The sequence below is a fragment of the Propithecus coquereli genome, unplaced genomic scaffold (assembly GCF_000956105.1).
Source record: "Propithecus coquereli isolate 6110/MARCELLA unplaced genomic scaffold, Pcoq_1.0 Scaffold98, whole genome shotgun sequence".
NCBI classification, from domain to species: domain Eukaryota; kingdom Metazoa; phylum Chordata; class Mammalia; order Primates; family Indriidae; genus Propithecus; species Propithecus coquereli.
The window spans coordinates 5,575,598-5,602,644 of record NW_012156173.1 but is presented as its reverse complement, the minus strand read 5'-3'; the positions used below and the strand labels follow the sequence as shown (position 1 = coordinate 5,602,644).

At 39.9% G+C, this 27,047-nt stretch overlaps 1 protein-coding gene across 1 annotated transcript in view; it reads right to left on the bottom strand.

The window, feature by feature from the left end:
• Window positions 1-5,837, bottom strand: part of PDE7B (phosphodiesterase 7B) — a 356,282-nt gene extending 350,445 nt beyond the window's left edge. Inside the window, exon 1 of the mRNA XM_012665196.1 lies at window positions 5,787-5,837. Within this exon, the coding sequence (XP_012520650.1) occupies window positions 5,787-5,807 (21 nt within the window). The 5' untranslated portion in view covers window positions 5,808-5,837. The remainder of the gene's footprint in view (window positions 1-5,786) is intronic.
• Window positions 5,838-27,047: the final 21,210 nt, after the last annotated feature.

Here is a 27,047-nt window from a genome sequence, read left to right as displayed (position 1 = left end):
ATCTATCTCATTCTTTTAAATAACTATATGTATTCTATTGTATAGATTTAAAATAACTATTCAACAATTCACCTACTATTGGGTTCAGGTAGTTTCTGATTTTTTTAGATTATAAACAATGTAAAAATAAACAATTATATATGTTCATAGGCTAAGATTTACTAAGATAAAAGAGTATATAAAACACTGACCATTTGGTATCTTCAGATATCAAGTTTTGACCAATTCAGGCATATGGTACCCTCCCCCATCTATACCTGGACTCATGGAAACATGTTTCTCACACTAGATTGGTCCTGGACTCCCCTCCCATGCCAGGGGAAAAGAAGAAGAGTCTTAGAAATCAAGTATATTTAAATCATGTATAAACTCTATTATTGAACAGTATCCTTTTGTGTGTGTGCCTGAAGCAGTGGGCAGTAATGATGATTTTCATTTTGTAGAAAAGATATTTTATGTATTTCTTATTTATATATTAATTATGACAATGTAGAACACAGAGGAATTAATAAGAAAAAAATCTGAGTAGGAATTTTAATGAAAAACTTTATATGAATTCACCAACCACTAGGAATAAAAAAAGTAAAAACAAACATTACTCCATATTTTACACAAGGAAAGGAAAACCCATCAAAACCTTATAACCCATCTTTATTTTTCCTATCTTTCCTCACAGATTCAAGAGAGAAAAAGAGAGAGAGAGAGGGAGGGAGGGAGAAAGAAAGAGAGGGAAGGAGGGAGGTGAAGAGGATAGGAAGGAAGAAGGAAAGTAAAGAAGGGAGGAAGGAGGAAAGGAAGAAGGGAAGAAGAGAGGGAGGGAGGGAAGGAAGGAACTTTAAATGCATCAAACTTTCTTTACTAGTGTATTGACTACAGCTATTATTTTCATACTTCTGTACTGTCTGCAAATAAATGTATAAAGCATTCATGAAAGGATTTAGATTTTTTCAAATATTGATGTATTTTCACAATAGTATTAATAATTATACACTGCTTCATACATCTCTACATGTTTTGTGCTATGTTATTTTTAGGCTTATCTGAAATTAGAAAATCTGCTCCCTATTCTGCATGTTGAGGTGTTGGCTGTAAACCCCCACTCAGAGGAGATGTCAGCTGCAGTGCTCTGAGCCACATAGGATCGCACTAGTGTCTGGATTAGGGAACTGAATTTCATCAAATCTATCACTGGGATGAGGCAGCAACCCTGTACCAATGGGGCAAGGTCTCAGATACTCAGAGGACAACCAATTCACCAAAACATTTTCTTCTGAGGGTTCCCTCAATTTACCTAGCACTATGTTTTCAGTTTTTCCCTCAAAAAACCAGAATTGAAGTTGAGAAGATATTAAATGAAGTGATACTGAAAATCTGGGGCAGTGATTGGCATTTAGGAAAAAGATGTTTGTCTTGTAACATCATGGTTCCCAACTACAATGAACACAAAGCATGTCCCTTCTTTGTCTCAAGGTGCGCCACCACCGTGGAGCACATCAACCAATCCAAGAGAAATGGGATGAGGAGAGGTGACCTTCTCAGAAAAGTGATGATCCTCCTGGGGAGAAATCCTCCCAACCCAGGGCCTTGTTTTGTTTTTGTTTTTATTTGGCAATGAGACTATCTTGGAGGGGAAATTATGTAAATTTGGATAGTAGAGTAAAGGCAAACTATACAGAGACATGGTGGAGATGAGAGATGAGAGAGGTGGAGAAACAAAATAAATGCATGCTAATGACTCAGTATTCATCTTGCCAGGGTAAATTACAGAATTTGAAAAGGAAAAGTGCATCCAACAGTCTAATTCTAAAGATGAGGAAACTGAGGCCTCCAGAGTTGAAGAAGTTTGCCTTAGCTCACACAAGTAATCTCTGGAAGTTCTGAGCCACCATGAGAGTTTTTCTGGCACTGAGGGCATTTCCCACCACACTGACACCACGTTGTGTCCAGGTTCAATTCCATCACAGCTATGAACCTTCCTCAATTGCATCAAACGCCCACTGGGATCAAAAGGTTATCCAAGGACTCCTGCTTCCTATAACTCCTAGAGTTCTCAGTTCAAGGGATGATGCAGGCATTGCCAATGCATGGATTAGATTAGCCATTGCGGGCCTGTACAATAGCTGAATCAACCTATGGGAAAACTTTGGCTCTCTTTAATATTCTAGTTTTTTAAGAACACCATTACAAATATCTGATTTCAAAAAAATTAGCAATGTCTTCAATTGATCATCATAAGATAAATATCTATATAGATATAAAATTTCTTTTTTTTCTTAAATTCCAAGTTGCATAGAGCTACTTCTTCTGTGTAGCTTTTCCTCATCACCAACTTCTTTCTTTCCACCTCCCCAACTTCTTTCTTTCCACCTTCCCAACTTCTCCATTTGTTTCTCCATTTCTCTGTACAGATGCCACTCATGTGTTTATACATTCAACCAGAAGGTAAATTTCCTGAATGTGGGAATCATTGCTCACCTATCTTTTTATTCACTTCATCTCAACAGGCATAGCCCTTGACATCTTGAAATCATGCAGTAATGTTTTTCGAATAAAGGTTTGACACTTTCACATTTATAACGTAAATGAAATTTTTAAAATAAAAAAAACAAAACCCTCTAGGTTGAGAATAAGAATACTACAAAAATTTCAATCTAAAAGGAATGTTAGAAATAACCAAACACAAGCAGTTCCTTTTACAGATGAGACAACTGAGGTCTAGAGAAGTGAGTGGCTCAGAGTCACCCAGCTTGCTAGAGACTGAACGAAGATGAGCACCCCGGTTCCCTGGCTCTGTCCACGGCCCTTTCTTCTATGCTTCATGCAATCACTCTATAAATACAAATTGAATCATTTAGATATTAAAATGATTCCTAGGAAAGTAGAAAAGTATAAATGCCTTGGATTATATATTAGAACTTTGACACATTTCACTCTCTGTATCCAAATTTGTAACAATGCCTGGTATATAATAGCTATTCAGTCAGTTTGGGTTTCCACATCCCCTTTTCCCTTCTCTTCAAATTTGCGTATCAAGACTGCTAATAACCAAGTAGGCGGCACCTGTGAATCAAAGTGAGGATGTTGACAGAGATACCATGGATGCTCGTAGGAGCCAATGGTACTGATCCCAGGTGGGTGATGGAAGTGCTCCCCAAAGTGCATTCTCAGGAGAAATGGGACTGTCACGGTGGGAGGCCCTGGTAGAGATGGTCTCAACACTGTGTGAGGAACCTGGTCTGTTTTCAAATGCCAGATCCCTTCTTCCTCAGCCAAATGTACCTCTTAGAAGATAGACTTCTATTTGTCAGTAGACTTCTTTGGGATACATGAGCTGAATCCTTGAGATGGTGGATTCTTTGGATACAAATTTCTGTATATAGAGGGTCCCCTAATAAGTTATGTACCTCAGTAGTGTGAGTTGAACCATTTAGAATACCTCTTAGCTTCTACACTTGCATGTTCTGAAGTCTATTCTGATCCTTAAATTTGACAGTTCTCTTTAATATAATGGAGCCCTTTTAATACTGCTTGGAATTAGCTTACCACTTAATAAATTCCTTCCAACACTATGTTCTGTGAGTCAACAAGCAGCTTCCCCCTGTGATTTGAACCTGGCTAACAACAAATTAGACTTGGAAGAATAATTACTAGGCAGAGGCATTTTTCAGGTGGTACATTCCCACTTTGAGGAAATTTGGTCATTTTACTTTTGCATTTAAGATGTCCTTTGGCTGAAAATAGCACGAGTCAATGTTTGAAATGTCCTCCTCTGTATCACTGACTGTTGATTTCTAAATTACATTTTAGGCTGGACAAACACCAAAAACATTTTTCAAACAGTTGAAAATGCCACGATTGAAAATTATTTAAATCATTTACAATACATAAAAAGCAGTAACTTCTCAGCAAACATTTTAACTAGGTTTTTATTAAGAACCGACAATGGATAGCTTTGTGCTGAACACCGTGTAAAGCATTAAAAGATGCGTTGGTATAATTATTTTCCCTAAGTTAATGCCTGTCCCTGACACATCTTGGATTTTTCCACCTTTGTGCTAAGTAACTTGATTCAAAAAAGAGTTGCTAATTTGCTCACGTATAGTCACTACGATTTTGCCACATGTTGTTCAACTGAGTAAGTACATTCTGAAATCAGACAGTTTACAGTGTCAGGTAAAAATTCTTATAAAGAGGACCCAGTGTTTGGAGTTGCAACTAGTTAACTTTGAGCTTCTACTTGAGACAAAAAGTGACTTCATTTTATTAGAGAAAATGTCAATCAAGACGTAAGTACTGACACCCGTCTTTGTTTCACCAGCCAGTAATAAAAGATAAGGCAGAGGAAATGGAGGAACTGCAGTTATGCATTTGCAACACACAAAGTCCTTGTTTTCCCACTAGGCGCTGCAGAAAAGCAATTGTCCATTCACAGCACATCCTCTGCATTTCAGAGCTAATATTTTTGCAGTTCTTAACTTGGTACATTACAGTCTTGTGCAGTTAATTTTGTTAACCCTTTGAAATGCACTATGTGTTTGATACCTTGCTTAATATTACTGCTAACATGATCCCGTTTTAAAGATTTCTGGTTCTCAATGTTAGAGAAGAGAAACTTTAAGACGATCAAGTAAGAAATTTTGGAACAGGGTAATGGTTTCAAACAATCCCATCTTATTTGCTATTGCATAACTTTGAGAAGGATAATAAGGAAATTCATGGTAACCATGTATTACTTGAATTGCTTTCGCAAAAATGGACTGTTTAGATAAGAATGATTTTTAGCAGGGGTCCCCCTCAAAACATAATAATGTGCCATTGAAAACAACATTAGCCCTGTGTTTAAGTGCCCATCTTCCTGCGGCGTTTCGTGTGTTTACTTGTATATGAATGCATATGCCTGCCTTCTGCTGCAAAGAGGTTTACTCTATCATTGCAACAGTTACTCTGGCTAGAGTATATGAAGAAAAGCATTTTTAGATGATTAATTAGTCCCCAGGCTCAATCACTTAAGTCTCTAATTAAATATCTGACTCTGCTTTCACTATTGTAGGAAAAGATAGTTAGCAAATTTACAGTGCTAATAAAGAAGTTTTTCTTTTCCTTTATAAATAATAATATCTAAATCATTGGTCATATAACTCACTCAGAACCTTCATCTCTCCTGCTGACTTCTCAATCCAAAATATTTTTTTAAAAAATGCAACAAGGGGATGAAGAATTTTCCTCAAGAATTCATTTTTTGGACACCTTTTATTGATTTTTCTACTGCCTTCAATCTCACTACCAGTTTCTTTCCCTCTTCCTACTCATTTCATCTTGAAGTCTGCTATCAACCAACATGAAAAACTCAAGAAAAAAACTGATTTTCTTCTTTCCTGTTCTGCAACCCTCACCGATCCCTTTACCAACATTTTCCTATTCTGTCCCACCAAAAATGAAAATGACCCAACTCTAAAGATTTACATGGAGAAGAAATATTGCATTCATTTTTTTTTAAAAGCCCTCCTTAGTAGGGGCTCCAAGTGCAGTGAAAATGCCGGAGTCTCTCATTACACTGATTGGAATGAAACCCTGTTTCCCTCAAACGGTTAATTCAGGGTAAGTGATAATGTTTAGTCAGTTCGTCTAGAAAAAGGAAGGAAATTCAAAAGCTGGTTGCTGTAGTAACAATCACAGACCAAAAAAAATATATGTACAGGTTCATTTTAAATAAAAATCCTGCCATCTCTTTGAGATTCTGTTCTCTCAAGAAAAATGAGCTTGCCGCTTAAATTTGTTGTACATACCTCAACCATTAAACAAGACATTTAACCATAGTGGCAGTTCTGTGACCTTTGAATGCCGTGAAATCTCTGAGCGGTGCTGCTTGTTCATGAAGACTTGTGCTGCAGAATCCAGCAACTTCATCCAGGATTAGGAATATAATTAAGTAAAAAAAAAAGAAAAAAAGAAAAAAGAAATAAAGAAACACAAAAGCACACAGAGAGATCGAGAAAGGAGGAAGGTAGGAAGAGAGACTCTCTCTGGGTGAGGACACCACTTTTCTCCCAGACAAGTGCTGGGACAGAGCCGAGCCTGCTGCAGTGCCCAGACCGCCCGACTGGCTGGGTGAGCAGCCGCCGGCCTGCTAGGCTGGGAGGTGCTGTCAGTTGCCACAGGCAAGGAAAAGCAGAGACCAATCGGCTTCAACTCTGGCAGCTTACTGGAGTGGAGCCTTTTCTGTTTATGTTTCCTCATTTCAAGAGTGACGTCAAAGGGTTTAGTTTTTCCTCTGCATGTGCTATTAATTTGAAAGTACTGTACTATGGGAAGAATGTGTGTGCCTGTGGTCAGCCTGGGCACCCGGCTCTCAGGAGAACCCAAGAAACATTTTCTATATTCAGGAGTAAATTTTAAAAATTTAAAATACCCCGTGGTTAGGTGGATAAAAGCAAAACCAAAACAAAACAAAAATTAAACAACACACACACAAGAAACCCTGAACTAAATAATAGCAACAAGATTTATACTTTTTTCATATGTAAGTGTATGTGCATATGTCCCCTTCACAGCTGTTGCTTATTTTTGAACTAATTCATTTTTACTCTTACTGAAAAATGCGTTGTTAATTAACTTTGATAGCCATGGATGCAGAATTGTGTAAATGAGCTGGTGAACAACATTATGTGCAGTGAAAAATAGAAATCCTGTATTAGTTTGTGCTGCTGGCTCCTGCTTTTCTTCTTTCCTCCAGCTTCTGTGGTGACGCCTAAGGATTGTTCATGCTGGGGACACCCCTCCTGCAATGCCCACAGGAGTCATTCAAGAAGCAGGGCGTGGTGACACCATGCAGGCGTGCCTGGGGTATTGGCATGTCCTTTCCCAAAGCGTGTGAAGGTACAGTTATTTAGGGATGCTGCTTCTACCGGGGGGGCCCCAGCTTATCCCTGTGTTTTTCTTCCCACTCTAGAAATATCTCCATGGTGGCCATCTGTTGTTTCTGCCTCCCTCATATCCTCCTCTTTCTCCCCATCCCCACCCCAAATTCTGCTAACAGAACTCCTTTTTTCCCTTTTCCTTTCAGGAACTTTCCTTTCTCTATCTATGGATTGCATAGACTTCCCCACCAGCCCCACCCCCACAATGGCAGTACAATAGGGCATGTGACCCATGCCGGCCAATCAGATTTCTCCATTGCTCCAGATGCAGAAAATGTCTTAGGGGTAGGTACAATATTCTAGAAAGTCGATGGTTCTTTTTCAAATATTAAGATTGGTTCTTTGAGAAAGAAGGTGTTTATATCTCTCTAAGATCCTAGGTGCCAGGGTTAAGCAGCCCTGTAGTTGCTGGGGTTTAGCTTTGGTGCTAAAGATACAGCAGTGAACAAAACAGATGCATTTTCTCCCATGGAGTTTATATTTTGGAGAAGTTGGGAGACAGGCAAAACATTAAAAAGTAAATATATAATGTCGTGTGGTAATAAGGGCTTCGAAATAAAGTAAGGTAAGGGGACAGGGCAAAGTGTGTTTTGTGTGTTTGTGTGTGTGTGTGTGTGTGTGTGTGTGTGCGCGCGCGCACACGTGTGTTTGCTATTTTAGGTAAGATAAGCAAAGAAGCACTCTAATAAAGCAACTTTGAGCCTGCATGAAGGGCAGTAGCAGGTCCTGTGTGTCTCTGCATTCCAGGCAGTGTAAAGGCCCTACACAGGTGAGTGCTTGGCAGATTCAAGGAACAGAGAGGGAAATAGGGAAGAGAATGAGCAAAGGGAAGAAGTGGGTTCAGGGAGGTATGTCTGGGACAAGATCAGGAAGTGTCTTGTAGGCCATGTAAAGGTTTTAGACATTATTCCAAGATGGAAAACCTATCATAGTGTGCTTATGATCTGACATAAATTCTAAAGGGAGCTCTATGTCTGTTTTGTATGGAAAATAGATTCCCAGGGAGCAGGGGCAGAAGCAAGGAGGCAAATCATGAGGCCACTGCACTAACGCAGGTGAAAGATCATCACGGCTTGGAGCTGGGTGAGAGCAGTGGAGAAGGTGAGAAGGCCAGATTCTGGAAGGGTGTGGGCGTATTTGTAGATAGAATTGGCAGAATTTGGAGATGTGAGGCATGACACAAAGAGAGAAATCAAGACTAATTCCCAGGTTTCTGGATTGAGCACACCCGACTAGACTTGCCATTTCCTGACATGGGGAAGACTGGGAAAAGATCTCAGTTTTGAGGTGAAATAAACAGCAGTTTATTTACCTTCATTTAACAGCAACGGATATTTGTTGATTGTCTACTCTGTACCAGGCACTGTTCCACGTTATAGAGATAAAGCAGTGAAACACACACATATACACACAATTCCTTGCTCTCATGAAACTTAGATTCTTCTGAAAGGAGAAAGACTGTAATAAATAAAAAATGTATATAAGCTATTACATGGTAATAATATTGTGGAGAAACAAATATGACAGGAAAGGGTCACTGGTAAGATAGGGGCTTGGAATTTTAAATCAAGTATCCAGAGAATGTCCCACTGCAAAGGTGATATGGGAGCACAATCTGGAAGCTGATGGGGGAAGAGCAGGGAAGGGCATTACAGGCAGGGGAACGTCAAGTGCAAGGCTCTGAGGGGAGAGTCTGCCTGGTGAGTAGCAGGTGATGGCAGCGGGTCCAGAGGGGGCAGATCCTGGAGGGCTTTCTAGGTCATTGTAAGGACTTTGCCTTTTCCTCTGAATGAAATAGGGCTTTAAGGAGAGGAATAAGGTGATCTGACACATTTTAACAGGATCTCTCTGGCAGCCGTGCGGAAGTCAAGGTGAAAGAAGGGGGCCTAAGAAAAGGTACATTGCAATAAAGTAAGCCAGAGATCATAGTGGTGCCATCAGGATGCTTTGGTGGACGTGGCTAGGAGTGGTTGGCTTCTAATTATATTTTAGTATTAGAGACAATAGAATTTGTTAAACGAATTGGATGCTAAGCATAAGTGAAGGAGATTAGTGAGAAAAACCAATGACATCTCCAAAATTTGGGGTTCCACCAGCTGGAATAACAGAGCTAGCTTTGACCAAGAGACAGAGCAAGGAGCAGGTTTTGTGATGAAGATGAAAGTTTAATATTGAATATGTTAACTTTGCCTATCTATGTGAAGATATTGAACAGGCAGTTGAATATATAAGCCTGGAGTTCAGGGGACAGTTCTGGGCTGTAGATACAAATTTGGAAGTCATTGTATATGCACGGCATTTAAAGCATGAGTCTAGAAGAGATTACCAAGGGAATGGCAGATGGAAAAGCTGCAGGCAGTCCACGATTAAGTTGTCAGGAATATGAGGAAGAACTAGCAAAGGAGACTGAGAAGGAGCCTCCAGGAAGTACAAGAAAAACCGAGAGAGGATAGTATCTTGGAAGGCAGATGAAATATTTCAATGATCAGTCATGTAAAATGAAAGTTAGGTGAAGACTGAGAATTGACTCTTGAATTTAGAATGTGTAGTCATTTGTGCCTCTAACAAAAACAGGTTCAGTACAGAAGGGCTGAAAGATCAAGAGAGAATGGAAGAAAAATTGGGAAGAGAGAGTGGAGGCAATCCTTTCAAGGTGTTTTCCCCCAAGGAGAGCAGAGAATTGGGGCAGCAACTGGAAGGGAGTGCAGAGTCAAGGGGGCACATTGAACATGGGAGAAATGTCAGCATTTTGTATTCTGATGGAAAAGATCCAGTTAAGAGGAATGACTAGTGATGTAGAAGAGAAAGGGGGAAATTGCTGGAGCACAAGTGGAGTGTGTGTTATGCTGAATGCCCTCCAAGGATGTCCACACTCTAACTTTGGAACCTGGGATTGTGTTAAATCACACAGCAAAAGGGACTTTGCAGATGTAATTGAGGTTATGGATCTTATAGTCGGGAGTTTTATCCTGGATTATCTGGGTGTGCCTAGTCTAATCACATGAGCCCTTAAAAGCAGAGAACATTTTCTGGCTGGCAGAAGAAGAGAGATGCAGCAGACGGAGAAGTCAGAGAGATTCCAAGTTTGAGAAGGATTCAACACACCACTACTGGCTCTGAGTCATACAGCCCATGTGCAAGGACCAGAAAGAGGTCTCTAACAGCAAAGGGTGGCCCTCCAACAAACGGCCAGCAAGAAAATAGGCACCTCAGTCCTACGACTGCAAGGAACTGGATTCTGCCAACAACCTGAATGAGCTTGGGAACGGGGTCTTCCCCAGAGCCTCCAGAAAAGAACACAGCCCTGCTGATACCTTGTTTTCAGCCTCAAGGGACTCTAAGCAGAGTATCTAGACACACCTACCTAGAGAAACATGAACAAATAAATTTTGTATGAGTTTGTTTCATCAGTGATACAAAACTAACATAGAGTTACTGGCTATGGAAAGAAGCATGGATGGTTCCTCCATAAACACAGAAGGGAAAACAGAGTAAATGGCAGGTGGGTTGCAATGGTGATGCAAGATTGTGAACATTCTCTGTGACTTCTAATTTCTCCGTGAAGTAAGAATTAAGAGTATTGTCTAAGAGAGAGGAAAGGAGAGGTGGTGGAGGTTTGAGGAGGGAAGATATAAAATAGTTACCCAGGAGAGGAAAGAGCGTGAATTACTATAGAAGTATAACGGCCAAGAGCACTTGGGCCTATTTGAGTCCAGTCTTCATTAACTAAAGTAATACCAGACAGCATGTTACCTGTACAATATCCATGAGACATCCAAATAGAAATATCAGGTAAGCAGTTTATGTACAATTCTGGAGAGCCATGGATAGATGAAATGATATTGAAAGCCATGGGAGGGCATGAGTTCACTTAGGAAATGAGAATAGACTCAAAAGCTAAACTCCGAAATCCTCCAGTAGTTAAATATTGGGAAGTTGAGGAGGATCCAATAAAGGAGATCCAGAAGAAGTGGCCGTGAAGGTAGGTGTACAGCCGGGAGAGTGGTCACTCAGAAGTCAAGTTCCAACAGTCAGTGCTGTGGATTGGATTGGGTCTCCTCTGCATGTAAGTTTATATGTTAAAGCTCTTACATCCAGAGTACTTGGAGATAGGGTTTATAAGTAGGCAATTAGGCTAAATGAGGTCAGAAGGTGTAAAGCCCTACCATGATAGGGCTGCTGCTGTTATAAGAAGAGGAAGAGAAACCAGAGGTGTCTCTCTCCACTGCATGAGGACACAGAGAGAAGGTGGCTTTTGGAAAACCAGGAAGAAAGCCCTCACCAGACACCACCTGCTGGCACCTTAATCTTGGACTTTCAGTCTTTGGAACTGTGAGAAAATAAATTTCTGTTGTTCAAGCGCCTAGTGTATAGTATTTTTTTATGGCAGCCCAAGCAGACTAATATGTTAGTCAATGGATTCTGTTTTTTGCCTCAGGTCATTTAAATTGGTTTTCTGTTACTTATAATAGGACGACTCTAACAAATTCAATATATGGTGTTAACGTTTCCATGGTTGACTATCTTTTCCCCGATATAAAAATTTCACCACTTGCAGCTTTAGAAAATTTTAAAGGTATATCAACATCTATATCCATTAATATGTTAAATCTATTTCTACGTATTTGTCTATATCTAATTATGTCTATCAAGCACAGTGATATTCATCTAAGACTACTGAGTTTAAAATACTAACTGGTCTGCAGAGGCAATGTTATTTAACTAAAGTGTTCTTTGAAGCACAGCATTTGAAATGACCACACTTTTTGTAATTTATTAGTTGTAAAATTAATCCAAAAGGAGTTACCTTATTTCAGCCTCTTCATTTTCTTCCTAAATCCCCCTCTTACATAGCCCATGACCCATCACCATAGAAATGATGATTCTTAGTCATTTTCTTTCCTCTACAATTCAACTATTTTCTTTATTAATGGAATAGAAAATATAATTCTTTTCTTGCTGCATCTCTGGGATGATAAATTTCTCAATAACCTTACAGATGTTAAGTCATTCAAGAAATACTTACTGTGTACATGGTAGTAGAGGAATCCAGTGGTTAACAATCAACATACTATTGGGGTCGATAGAGACCAATAGGATGTGATCTCTACCTTTAAAAGTCATCTACTTGGCAGCAAATGTGAGACGCATGCTTTGATGATAGTGATAAGGGGAAAGATACAAAAAGGGCTCTAAAGGCAGAAAAAGTACAATGGAAATTGAGAGAAAGGGGAGATTACTTCCATCTGCGAGCATAAGGAAAAACTGCATAGTGTAGGAGATTCCATTTGTCAAGACACATGTTATGCTGAGGGACTGACTGGTAGGTTCAGTATGATGGGAGTAGAGGATACGAGAAAGGAATAAAATATGGCATCTTCACATGGCAAGTCAGGGTAAAATGATAGAAAATTAAATTTGGAATTGGAACTTTACTCATTAGGGAATGGGAGATTATTGAAGGTTTGCAAGTAGAGGATTGAAATAGCAGTACTATTTTCCTGTGAGCAAAACGGTCTAGCACTGGATAAAGACAATTAAACATGTGATTACAATATAAATGAGGAATGTGATAAGGGAAGTTCAGGGTGATTTGGGAGCATAAAGGAGAGAAATCAAAACCAGATTTTGAGCTCAACAAAGGCTTCTCCCTTAAGACAGTGATATCTGCGACGAAGTCTAAAGGATAAGTAAGAGGTATTCTGGTAAAAAGGGTGAGATACCTGAAAAGAGTTAGAGTTACTCCAATAAAAAGCAAGCGTTCCAGGGATGAAAAAGTGCTGCAAGCTGAGGTGACAGCACCTACAAGGGCACAGAGGTGAAGATGAGCATGGATCACTCAAGGGACCAAGGCTGGCTCAGTTTGGCTGGAGTGATAGGAAGTGAAGGCAGGACAGGGTTTTTAAGCCATATTAAGAAACTTGGACTTTGTTCTAAGAGAAATGGAGAGGTATTGAAGAGTTTTAAATAGTAAAGCTGTGGTCCGCAACCTTTTTGGCACAATGGACCGGTTTCATAAAAGACAATTTTTCCGTGGACTTGGGGAGGGGAGCATGGTTTCGGGATGATTCATTACATTTATTGTGCAGTCAAACCTCTGTGCTAATGATAATCTGTATTTGCAGCCGCTCCCCAGTGCTAGCATCACCGCCTCAGCTCCACCTCAGGTCATCAGGCATTAGAGCCTCATAAGCAGCACAACCTAAGTTCCTCACAGGTGCAGTTTACAGTAGGGTTCCTGCTCCTATGAGAACCTAATGCCATCGCTGATGGGACAGTAGTGGAGCTCAGGCAGTGATGTGAGCGATGGGGAGTGGCTGTATATACAGATGAAGCTTCTCTTCATTTGCTCACCCGCTGCTCACCTCATGCTGTGTGGTCAAGTTCCTAAAGTGTCACAGACTTTTGAAAAGTAACACAGATTTCATCTCTACACTCTCAGTGGGGTCAGGAGCAGGTCATCTGCTCTCAGCTCTTCTCTCCCAGTACAGTGACCTTAAGTTCAGTGTTCTTCTCAAACGGAGTCTTAGACCTGATCCTTCTGGTATATGTCCCCCTTCTAAGTCAATCTAACAACTTGTTATTTCTGTCAATTAATGCTGTATTTTATACCAATTTCTCCTTTCTGTTTCACTATAACCCAACCTGCCAGTCTGAATCCTCCTTCCTACTGGCAATAGGATAGTGATGATTCAGTGAGAGCACATCTTGATCCCTTTGAAAATAGAACCGTTACTTACAGGAAAGTTATTTATTGACTGCTTACTATGACCCATAACTTACATCATCAACAAATACATTAAGAATGAATTGCTTAAAATCGGAGGAGAGAGAAATATTTAGCCCTACTACGGAATTTTCCTCCTATGCATTTAAAATGCTTTGCATTTCAAATTATTTTCTTTTTTCCTTCTGCCACCTACTCATCTTTCATTAAAACTGTTTCCCACATCAACAGACTATCTTAGGACCATGTCTCCAAAGTGCTAATTTAGCTCAGAATCATGGCAAAAATCTCCAGCAGAAAGGACAATTGGAAAGCAAGAAGAAAACTTCTAAACTTCACCATTGAATGTTTATCATCAAACTTTCTCCATCAGGGCAACTTTGCACATTGCAATGTAGCTTTGGTTACCCCCTTCCCCTTGTGTAACTGGGCTGCCCCTCAGCCTGCGGGCATTGAGGGCTCCTCCGCAGCACCCCCGCCCCTCCATCCAGCTACCTGTGAGCACGTGTTCTCCAACAGCCCTTTAGCAGCGTTTTGCAGCCCCCATTCTTCCATCCATTTTCTGAGTCCATTTTCTATTCCTTAACTCTCTGCTCTCCAAGGTAGGAGCTGTTATCATGTCATCAGATCTTTAGAAAGTGCCTACTCTGACCATAGCAGTTATCTGATAACCTAATTTACACTGAAGTTTTTGTAGGAGGAAAAAAAAGGTTGTATTATGACTCCTAGGGCTATTTATTTTTGAACTGGAATTTTCTAATCTAGAGACATGTCATGCTAGGGGCTAAATTGTGTCCCTCCTCCCACCAAAAAAATGTATATGGTGAAGTCCTAATCTTTAGTATTTCAGAATGTAACCATATTTGGAGATAGGGCCTTTAAAGAGGTAATTAAAGTAAAACAAGGTGGGCCCTAACCCGATATGACTGATATCCCTATAAGAGGAGATTAGGACAGGAACAGGCACAGAGGGAAAACCATGTGAAGACACAGGAAGATGAGACTGTCCACTACAAGCCAAGGAGAGAGGCTCAGAAGAAACCAACTCTGTTGACACCTTGATCTTGGATTTCTAACCTCCAGAACTATGAGGAAATAAATTTCTGTTGCTCAAGACACCCAGTCTGGAGTACTCTGTTACGGCAGCCCCAGAAAACTAATCAATGTCAGAACATAGATCATAAGGCAGCCTAAGTCTTTGGAAAAAGTTGCTTCTTCAGAACACAAGGAGTAAAGGGCCTTGTGTATTATATTGCTTGTTTCTTTTCCATTATAAAAACATAATTTACATTTTGTTTTTTCTCATTGATTTAATTTTTATATGGATAACAGGTTTGCTTTCTGCAATATAGAAATTATAATTTAAAAGTCTAAACTTATCAAAAATAACTTAATGATTAATTGCTCTCTTTACAATGTTATATCAGGATTCCTTTAAATAGCAATTATCCTTAGTGGATTTAAAACAGAGATCCCATTTATAAAGGTTTTCTTTTTATGCATTTCCTAAAATGCTTGAGTTTTTTGAGCTATCATAAAATTGATCAACATTAAGAAAATTAGCAGTACAAAGGTTCAAATCCATATTAAAAATTAGAGTTTGACTGACTTCACAGGATTCCCTAAAATAGCAAGCTGCATAAGAGCATTTAAAACCTGAATTCCATTTAACAGAAGTTCAACTCACATGGTATTTTTTAGGAGTCGTCTAATGAGTAGGAAAATACTTATATTTTCAGAAAGCAGATACATGGCTTTCTTAAATACTCAGTAATAGACCACCATTAGGTAGTAAGCTTTACGAGGGCACTGAATCAAATCTAAACAGCTGTGCTATTACAAGAACAATGGAAATACACGTAGAACTGGCATAGTGTGAGTACAGACAGTAAAATGAGAAATAGGTACTTGTAATGAAGCAAACCTGTACTTACTCACCAATACTCCCTGAGAAATAGAGCCATAGAGGGGCCAGTTTATTCACCTCAGGTCTCCCATCTCAATGTCAGTAAATGGCTTTAACCAATGATTTAAGAAACAGAACAAGTGTCTGCATCTTGCAGCTTCATGACTGGGGTGATGACCAACTTTTAAGTTATCAGGTCCACCTAGAAATGGCTGAGCCTTCACCACACATACTACAGAATCTCTCTGACAAAGACCCCAGAGATGTGGGATAACTTTCCTCTTCTGATCTACAATCAAATTTTGGCAACATTGAACATTTGTTTGAAGAAAGGAGCAAGTGGACAGGTCTGGGTATAATGTGGATCTGCCATGTTGGCTCCAACTGACATGTTTTGTAAAATTTTAAAACAATGTTTGAATCAGATTGTGTTAAATGAATTGCATGTGAAGTTAATTTTGTAACTTGAAAACTATTTCAAATGTTTAGCGTATGCACACTCAGACATATACATACAGCATTTAAAATGCCTAGGGTGCCACTTTTACATTATTTATTGAGGAAGACATTTGTTAACAGGAAAATGTTCTTGATTCTCAGATTAAAGAATAACTAGAGACGTGTTGCAGAAAGAGATTGAAAGCATGGATGCATTTTTTCTCTAGAGTTGTCAGTTTTTCTCCCCAGTATCTCCCATGACTGCTTGTGGCCATGGCACAAGCCAAGCCCGCATTGCCCATGCTGCAGGGTCTCAGATCAATACTGACTTTAGCACCTTCTCTGTGTTTGCTACAGATTGAAGGAGCACCTGCATCACACACTTGGACTGACCAATGATTCAGTAGTAGGGACCAGTAACTTCTTAGTTTCTTAAGAAGCTATAAAATTGTTCCAAATATATCATTCCCTGAGTCCAATGTGAACACTGTTAAGCTTTTAATTCTTTCATTTTTCATCATTTTCTAGATGCTCAGGCTCATTCCCCAAGGCTATGCCAGCAACTCCACTGACAGTAAAGAAAGCAAAGTTCTTGTTAGTGGCTTCCTATGATTTACCCTTGAGTTCAGGCAGAATTGCTACACAGTGAATTCCTATCTTCCCAAGGGGTGCGTCTCCCTTGACTCTCACAGAAATCGCCATGAACTTCTCGTTCCTGGTCATAACCTATGTCAACTTCCTTGAATGGATTCTTGTTTCCAGCTCTTCCAGATCGTTCCTTACTCTCTCTTCCTCTGAACACTCATCTTTCTTTTTGTGGTGGCAGCTCTTTCACCCCTGATTCAATCAACATACTGTGGAACACTCGCTTTTCTCAGTTACTTCTCTTTCTCTCCAGCTTTGCCTTGTTTCTGGTCACCAGCCTCCAAAGCTGTTATGATCTTCTTATTCAATTTCTGGGAATCCTTGATTTCTTGTTTATCATTGAATTATAAAATAAGTCTCAGGAAAATTCCATCTTCTATTTGACGACATTTTGCTTTTTACCAAAGCACGCGGACAAAATATACATTTGTGACAGGAACATTTTCTCATATTTTCATAGGTAATATTATAGATGTAAGAAAAGCTAGAATGCTAAAGGTTACAAAGACTCCTACATGGAAATAAATGGTTCCACATTCATCATCATTTGTTGTGTATTTTGTATCCTTCATTGTACAAATCATGGTTCGCTGCACAAGACAGGTACTCGATTAATTATTCAGTACTTTTCTCAAACACTTTCCCTCTGCTAATCCTAAACATAGCATCAGATTGGATAGATAGCCTTTTGTATCTACAGAGAATATGTAGCTTCAGCCTATACTGCACTTGTCTCCATGGATACCAAATTTCTGTGAATGGCACTTAGAGTAAAAAAATGTATACAGGAAAAGCTGAATTTTATTCATTCTTTTGGTTCACGTCCTTCTCTTCCTGATACTTTTTTCTCTTACATTTTCCATATCAGGCTGTATATTCCAGGAACCCTGGCACACTTGATGCAAGAGAAAATCCTTGCATCAGGATCATAGGACACTGTGTTTGTATCTTTTTGGCCGCTCTGCGAACATCAAAGTGTGGAAATTGAGGCTGCTACAGGAAACGGGAAGGTAAAAGCTTAAATCTACTTTGACAAATTCTAACTAGGAATCTTACCTTGCACTTAGAATCTGGGGTTCAGTGAGAACACTAATGGGGGGAAGAGGCAGTTGTTAGAGCAATTTTACATTTTAGAAAGCTAAATTGAAACAACAAAGCTTCACAGAGCAACAAAATTGTCAAAGTTCTTCATTTTTTGGCTGGAACATTATTAACTTAGTTAGCAAATCCCTGTTTACCACATCATGCTGTTTAAAGCTCTGGTGGATTGTTACTTTTGTTATTAAATAAGAAAGAAAACATTTATTACTATAGTTAAAGGGATGCATTTGTGTGATATGAAGAGAAGCCTGAGTAAGAAGTAAAAATGAATGCAGTATGCAGTCGGCTTTGCAGATGAACTCTCTCAAAATTGAGTGCAATAACAAAAAGAAAAGTAAAGGATCCTGGATGATTATAAAAAATTGGGAATAACTGTCCTACTTAATGCTTTCCGTATTTGTTTCTTGTTTGTGTGTTTTATTTTAATGCCAGAACTTGTTCTAACAGCAACAGATGCACTAAAGTCAACTGCTGATATATCTTCATCTTGGCTATCTGCTTGTTCTGAATCTAAGAAGGGAAAAGGGATCTGAGACCATGGGATGAGGAATCTTGTTTAAAGACGCCATGCCAAGCGACTTAGAGGAGGGAGCATGTGTACCTCCATGAGACTAAAGCTAAGACAGCAAGGAGGCAAGAGCCCACAGAGGCCATGGGACTGCTGCAGCTCGGACCTGAGCATGGCGCGAAAGCTAGTCCTCTGCCTCTCTGGCACCCAGAGTGAAGTCAGCAGAAGACTTCCTGGCAGGACTAGGATGCCTTCCCAGAAAGGAAAAGCAGCCTGTTGGGGACTGGGTGCTTTTTGGGGATCAGTTTGGATTGTGCTGGGGCCAAGAACATAGCCCAACACCAACTTTAGCCTTCATTATCAGACTTTTTTCTTTTCTGTCATGAAAATACATGCCAAGTTTGAGATATGAAGAATTTTTTCCCCATTAAAATCATCTATCTATTCAAAAATCATGCTACCAACAGTGACAGATAACTATAGGTGAGAATGGCTAAAAATTCCTCCCTGCAGACAGCTGTCAGAATCAAACTCCCTCCCACATTGCAGGGGTGGCAGAGGGAGCAGAAAGGAGTTTGGGGGAATATTCTTGTATATGCCGTCCTCTTCGACATTCTTCAGCAAATCTAATGAGTCCCTCCTCCCCTTTCCTTCCAAGTTAGGCAAAAACAGAAGTCCAAATATGTTTTGTTCAGTACTAGGTCAGTATCAGGTATGCCTGAAGAGATACAGGTTTTGTTCCTGATCCAAAATTTAAAGCTGGAAAAAGATTTTCTCAAAAGGCAGCAGAAATGTGTAAGGGAAACTGAAGAAGCCATCACTCTGGGCACATTCTAGCTTCAATAGCAACACACCCAGCAGGTGGAAAGGAACATGATGCTTCTTGACCGCAATGATGATGACATTTGTTGAAAAGGAAGTTTATGAATTGGATGATATCGACTAATTATATTCTGGAATGTGTAACTAAGACAAGGACAATTCAAAGAAGCACTCAGAAAAATAGACTGGGACAAACAGCAAAATATTATTCACTTTGATAAAAACTTCAGAGTACATTCCTTAAACCAAAGGATAGCTTAATTCTGCTTCTACAAACAGAAGGTGATGCCACAATTTTCTCTTTTACACTATAAACAGCAAAATTTGCCCTATTACTTTTTTTTTTTTACACAAATCTTCATTTCCATACCAATCAGCTTTCAAGAATATAATGAAAACAGAATTTTTTCTCTTTGTTTTTACCTCTGCCCAACTCTTTGGTCTACCTCTCCTTTCTCTCCACAGTTGGAAAGTGGATTGGCGGCAGTGAGGAGGGTTAATAAGATGCTCCTCCAAGAAGGGATCATGTCTTACATTTCTTTGTAAACCCCATTGCTTCACATCATGTTTGGCAGATTTAGGTACTCAAGAAAAGTGTTTGTTAAAAGTTCAATGGATGGGCTGAGGGACGCATGCATGAACACACACACTCACATTCACACACACACACAATGTAATCCTTCTAGTAGCACTTATAGGAAAAGAACACTTTGCCTCAATGTGTATTATAATTCTTCTGTTAATATCTGTACATATCAGGTCAATTGGACAATGTAAAGGTGAAAGGATATGGCATTTGTCACATACTCAGAACATATCTTGTGCTGGTATTTTCATATGTGATCATAGTCAATTCTCACAGTAAATCTATGAGATAATAGCATCATTATTTGCCTTAGATAGATATAGCAGAGTCCTAGAGAGATTACCAACCTGTCCAAAATCTCATGGCTTAGAGCTAGAATTTAAGCTCAAGGGCCACTTTCTCAAAACAGCATAGCTTTTCCTCTCTAAACACACAAAAGCAAAGCATAAAGGTTGAATCACTAATAAATCAAGTCTAAGACTATTTAAAACTCTGGACCCTTTAAGCCACCCTTCCTAATTAATTATTTATTGAGCATTCACTGTTATAAGGTGCACGTGGAACATAAAGGGGCACAAGAAAGATAAATTTCTACTGCCTTTTCTTATGGGCAGCTTAGACATGATGTTGATGATCTGGATAATACAGACCAATGCAGATCAATGCTATGGTTTGACTACGTCGCCTCCAAAATTCAGGTGTTGCCAATGTTATGGGGTTAAGAGGTGGAGCCTTTAGACGTGGTTAGAGTAGGACTCCTCCCTCGTGAGTGGGGTTAGGTGCCCATATAAAACAGGGTTCATGCAGCACAGTGCTTGGGAAGCTTGCCCTTCTGCCTTAGCATTCCTTCCCCCTGGAGGATGCAGCAATGAGGTGCCATCCTGGAAGCAGAAAGCAGCACTCACTGGACAAGGGAACCTGCTAGTGCCTTTATCTTGGACTTTCCAGCCTCCAGAACTGTGAGAAAATGATTTTCTGTTCTTCATAAGTTACCCAGTCTGATATTTTGTTATAGCAGCACACATGGACTAAGACAGTACAATATTATAGGTGTAAGAGAAACTATAAAGGTGATTAAAGAACTTCAAATATCTTTTGAAGTAGTCAAAAACCATCTATCCTGAAACGAATGGCAATTTTCTCTCAGCAGTATAGATTAGATGCAGTGTTAAAATAATATTTTTATAAATGTAATAATTATTATTAAGATAATTTCATTACCAAGTTATTTTCTAACATGTCACTAAGATTAATGAACTTTTTTGAAAAGATTAAAAAAAAGTTTGCCAGACATCTAAAAATCTCTCCCAATCACTGAGGTACTTGGATGTGGATGTTTGCTACGTTCCTTCTTACTTACTCAGAATCCAATCAGAGATGGTCAGGATTGTTGAGTTTTGAGGAATAGTGTCCTGTTAGCTATTTGTTCCAATTCTATCATAGAGTAGCCATGGATGTGGAAAATCACAGAATCAGGGTGATTTCTTAGAACACAATCTCCAAGAATGTTTTGATGACATACAAAGGAGGTTTGTTTGCCAAGGATCCTATCCTCCCCAAATTCACCTATTATTCTGAGAGATAAAGCACTCAGCTAAATAAACAGCACTTCTGGAAAGAGTTTTGCCCTGAATTTCTGCCTTCTTTCCTCCTTTGTGTCCTGAGCCTCTCTGAAGTTCTCCTTTCTCTACCTGGATGGGAGCAGGCTTAAGGCTGTTGAGCCTGCAACCAGGTGCCAGCTGATGGCCAGGTCAGAAGCCTTAATACCCACTTCCATGGGTTCACAGGGGAACACAGAGGGTCACAGACACTCACAGTTCTGGGGGAAGTGCACACTACAAGATAGTGGTCAGGGTAGACAATGGGGGAAGTAGATGAGATTGAACCATCTCTTCACAGGGAACTGAGGAGTTCCTGGGGATGGCACTTCTCAGATACTCACCACAAAATAAACGTGCACCCTACAATTGTGATCCATCCAGGCTTCTAGGTTGTGTGCTGCTCAGCAGTTGATAATGGGGAAAGGAAGCACCTTCCAGAGGAAACAGCTCTTCTGCAACTAATGTTCACCTAGGTGGCAGCCCAGGCCAGGCTGAGGAACACAGGTGGAAGGAAAACTGGTTCCAGACCCTATTGGTCCACCAACTCAAAAGGCTATGTGCCAAGCTACTAACTGTTGGGGTCCAGCCAGCCCTTCCTGAAAGGGCACACACAAGGAAGACATTGTTCTAAATCAGACCTACCATCAGAAGAGGAAGTTCACAGCAAAATGATGGCAAGGGCCAGACAACTTTCTCCCTCATCTGAGATGCTATATTGCTGCATTTGTGTTCCTCCCTGGGTTTGGAGAATCTTATATCCCCCTCAATCCTGTCAGGAAAAATTCCCAGCATGACATTAAATGCATAGTTTCCTGGCTGTGAGTAAGGAGGTGTCCTCTGGTCCACCTCTCCTGAGTGAAACTGTTACAGGGAAGTTTTCTAATGAAAACCTCTGGGGGAGAGGAGAAACTTTAATTTTTTCAGGATTTATTCTTCTGAACTTCTGATTTTCCCTAAGAAGCACGCACTGTTCTGCAATAATAATATAAAAAGAAAATCTAGAAGGAATGAGTTAACTTCACCATGTCACGTAAAACCATTATTATAAATGAGTTTAAGGATATTAAATATAATGCATGTGTTTTATTGAGTGCTGGGGGAAGTGGTACAGTTTAATTGAGGGTTTCCTGTGCTGTCTGGAGCTGAGAATAAGGGGTTGTATTGTGGTCTCCCTTCCCCCTTTTTCCCCTTCCCCCAGAGCCTAATATGTCAATCAAATAAAATTAGTGTAATTAGGAAGCCAACTAAAGACAGAGGGGCTCTTCCTGAAATTTCTCTAATGAAAACCTAAGCGCTATTATAAAGCAAACAAACTTATCTATTCATTGATTTAAATGAATATGATCACCATACCGTTAAGGAATTCAGATCATTGGAGATTCTGATCATTCAAAATACAAATGGATTCTCCGAGAATGAACACCAGCTTTGATTACAAATGATCAATGCTTCCTCCTGGGCATGGTAACTATGTGATTCCCCAGGGATGTCATTTGCTTCTCCAATGATGCCTACACCCATTCCATCCCTCAGCCCTACTCACCTGCTTCCTGCCTCAGAGGGCAGGGGTTGATAGTGGGTGACCACAGGTGGGGTTGGAAAGGGGTGTTCTTTGAATTTCATCCCTGGATAGTGTAGAATCCTACTGAGGCTACAGATAGTGTCTCTCCCTAAAATCTACAGTGACCTCTGAGCAGCCAGCTCTCCTCTTGCTGGGCAGAGAGCAATTTCAAGAGAGTGGCAGGAACTGCGGGAGGTTGAGCAGTGAATGGGAGGGGAGGAAATGGATATGGTCAGGGAGGACTACTCCCTAAGTACTCTTGGCTGTAGAGGAGCGCAGCGAGGGCAACAGCCAGAGAGGGTGCCAAGCCTGAAGCACGTTACCTTAGGTTGGGGATGAACTTAGTATGTTTATAGTCTGAGAGAAAGAGCCAGGGAACACGGGGACCTACAGTTTTATGTTCATCCGAAATTTCCATTGAATTATTTTAGATTACAAGATATTCTATCTGTTATTTATTGTAAATTTATTTTAAGAACAAGTTACGTTTTTTTTTAAATGATAGAATGAGTCCAATGGGTGGTAGCTCTGTGAGTCTCACTGCCAGAACTGCAGGTGCCAGGGTCTCCGTGGGCAAAAAAAGAAGACAAATTCTGGCAGTTCCTCAGTGGCAAAACCACTGCAAAACTTAGCTTGTGGCTTTGAATGTGATTTAAAAGCATTTTAAAATCATAAAGTGCTTTTCATGTGCTTATCCTCTTTTGCTATTCAGTTCACATAAGGTACTTTTAAAAATGCTTGTGTTTTTCTTAGAATACCACTCAGATATTGTCTTTTCTCAAAGAAATAAAGCAATGTAAAGCTTCTTTACCAAATCCGAAGTTCTCTTTGTTTTTCAGTCACTGCTCTGATTATGAAATGTTTAAGCGTGAAAGAATTAGTGGTGAGTAACTTCCTAACTATATGCTGATAGCAATTTGAAGAGAGTTTGTAATGAGTGCTCACCAGTTGCTGAGGGATTTCTAACCTGTGATGCCAGCTGGCTCACTTTGATTAATAAGCAATGGCCTTAATATCCTTGCAAGACATATTAGCTGGTAGAAAGTGAATCCTTGCCCTGGGCCAGGCTCTGGGCTCGGTGCTGAATCTGAGCTCATTCCACTCTGTGAAGTATCACCATGCTCGTTTTTAAAGCAGGAATCAGAGGCACAGAGAGGCCATGACATTCACACAAATCACATGGCTGGTTGCTAAGTGTCAGAGCAGGACCCAAACCCAGGCATGACCGGCCACAAAGCATGCGCCCTTATGCATTAAGCTGTAGCTCTTGCCTTCTACAGAAAGGGAAAAAAAGCTAAAGCACCAAGGTCATGCTATACGACAGCAGAGATGGGCTTGTTCTAGCAGGTTCCCTTTGGGATAATAACTGTACCAGTAAAGCCGCACTTGATTATCTAAGGACATTTCTGGCGGAGCCTGGCTGGGACTACTTAGATCTGCTGAAACTTGCTATTCATATAACCTGATAGCTGAAATTCTTTTCCTTTTTCCTTTTCCTCTAAAGCTTCACCTCGCAAACATCCAAATGCAGCTAATCCAGAAAAATGAGATCTGTGTTATTTCAACACATATGACAGTTTCAGTCAATTACTTCAAAATCTTTATAATCATCTCTAAGTCCTATTTCACATTCTAAGTGACTAATATCCAGTTTACCTAAATGATATACTAAAACATATCCTGCTTGATCTTTCTGATACAAATTAGTGGTGGGATTAGAACTGGGTCAGCTTCATTGTGTTTCTACACTTACGATTGCTTGATAAAAATTTAGACCTGCCTCTTTATTAAGTTGACCACAGCTCTCCTCTTTAACTCTGTATACACAGCAAAGATGAGTGCCTGTCACTTAAGAGCATTCAGTAAGGATGTGTTGAATGAATGAACAAAAGTGTACCAGGTAAGCTTTAGTACAACAGCATATTCTAGCTGAAATGATGATTTGAAACAATCATGCACTGTTATATGCCAGAACTCTGCAAAATCTATTTTTTCTCTTGGAGGAGATAGAAGTGTCAATTGCCGTAGATCATTTTTAATGTCATAAAATAGGTAAAGACAAGAAATTTTTGCATATTCTGATGGAGCTCTGAAAATGCAATTTTTTGACTTTTGCTACCAGATCAGCTCTTGCTGAAAATGCTTTCACAGTCTCCAGTCTTCATGTACTTCGGGCTTCATGTACTTCATGTGCTGTCGGGCATGGAACAACTTTTTCATGAAAATATACTTCCCAAGGAGTGTTCCCAGCAAGTCTAAAGACCTTTAAAGGAGCATCCCAAATCCTAATGATCTGACGGTTTCACAACTCTTACATGGCTTCCAAGTTCCCCTGTCTCTAATTTGTTCTGGTGAATTTTTTGTTTGTTTTCACTCAGAGGGTTTTCTTAACTGGACTCTGTAGCTCATGTCAGCAAAGAGAGAGTCAAAAATATCCTTACTGTGTGCCAAGAAAGTGGTAACCATACGTAAATAAAATAGAGCAGTTCTACTGGCTTCTAACTCCATAGAATCAAGGTAGACTACTTGCAGGCTAACAGAAGAATTTATAAGCTAATTCTATTCTAGGTAGGGAAAATATTAGTTCAGTTATCTTAAGTCTTACATGTCTTAGCAAAGAGAGGACAAAAACAAAAGAGGACTTCTGGCTGCTTCTGGTCATTTATGTGGAACATGTCTTATGAAAATAGCGTTGGCAAAAACGTACCCACAAGTATGTTTTGAGAAATAAGCTATAGAGTACGTACACACTAAGACACATAATTACTATGTGGGAAAGCCGGACTCCGCTGAGAATGTTTTGCATTTACCATGTAAGTGGTCAGCCTGTGCGCCTCCCCCACCCCCCGCTATCTCCTGACTACATCTACCCCCATTGCCCTGGCACTGTGTAACCCTTCACTTTCGCAACGTGTTGATGGCATCCACCCACCAGGCAGATCAGTAAAAAATTAGCCAAATGAGTCATTCATTTATTAACTCAACAACTATTTATTGAACCATTACTATGTGTGGATACTGCCTAGTGCTATGTCCACTGAGAAAAAGAGCCTCTGTGAAGGTGCTCTGATGCCATGTGAACCTCAGTGGAAACCAATCCAGGACAGCACAGCACGGTGCAGGATCAGAGGCCCAGCAAAGGGCAGGAAGCTCCTTCTCAATTACAAATAGGAGGGCGGAGCATGTGGGCCAAGACTGTAAATACTACGTATGATTTCTTAGGCCTTATCATTTCACTATGATTGTGCTTTTGTTGTTTCTTTTTCATTTCTCCTCAATAATGAACATTAAAATAAGTGTTTTAGAAAAGGGTAAAAAGAGAGCTATTGAGTTGCCTTCTGTGCAGCAAGACGGGGAGCTGGATGAACTGCGTTCTACTTTGTAGCTGGCTATGGAGACAAGCTCCCAAGGGGCTGAGTAGATTGAGAGAGCTCTGAGAAGAGGCTTATGGCATTGAAGGGTAAGATGTTCTGGGGAGCCTCCCTGGGCCTCGAAACATTTCTATAGGCATGTTGGTAGAAAGGTCTGTTCATTCACCTGACAGGCCTTACTTCTGAGTATTTAAAATGATCCTTTATAATAAACTTTTCTTTTTTTTTTTTTAGCAAGATGTCTTAAAGAATGTGTGTTCAACTTTTGAATCAATTCTAAAAAAATGTAATACTTAAGTGGAAACCTCTCTATTATAATTGCAGCTGACCAACATGTCTTTCATGTGCCAGGCACCGTGTTAGACACAGAGGACTCAGCAGTGACTAATGCAGCCTCTGCCTTCAAGGAGCTTATGCCAGATGGGGAGGCAAGCGAACAACCAACACATACATAGGATGGAACTCAGATTTAGTCATTTTCCTGCTCTGAATAGTTCTTAAGTTCAAGTTTTGAAAATAAATTCCTTTATCTAATGAGACAAAAAAAGAGAGAATGTTTTCCTTAAAAGATATATACACGTAATTTGTTATATTTTGTAATTTCTTGAATTATCATTTTTCTGAGAAATTTATGAGCAATTTCTCAAATTTTCTTGGTGTGGGGCATGATGGAGGAAGAGCATTCATTCTGGAAATTTTGTTTGCTGAAGTATCGAGAAACTAAGATTGAGAAGCTTCATGCTGGTGTCTTAACTCCTGACTGCATCTTTTTTGAGACAGAAATGAGCTTAGATATGTTAATTTGCGATGGGAAAGGACAGTTTGACACAGCAGGGAGAAAAGGACGACCCAGGCGTCCTGGAA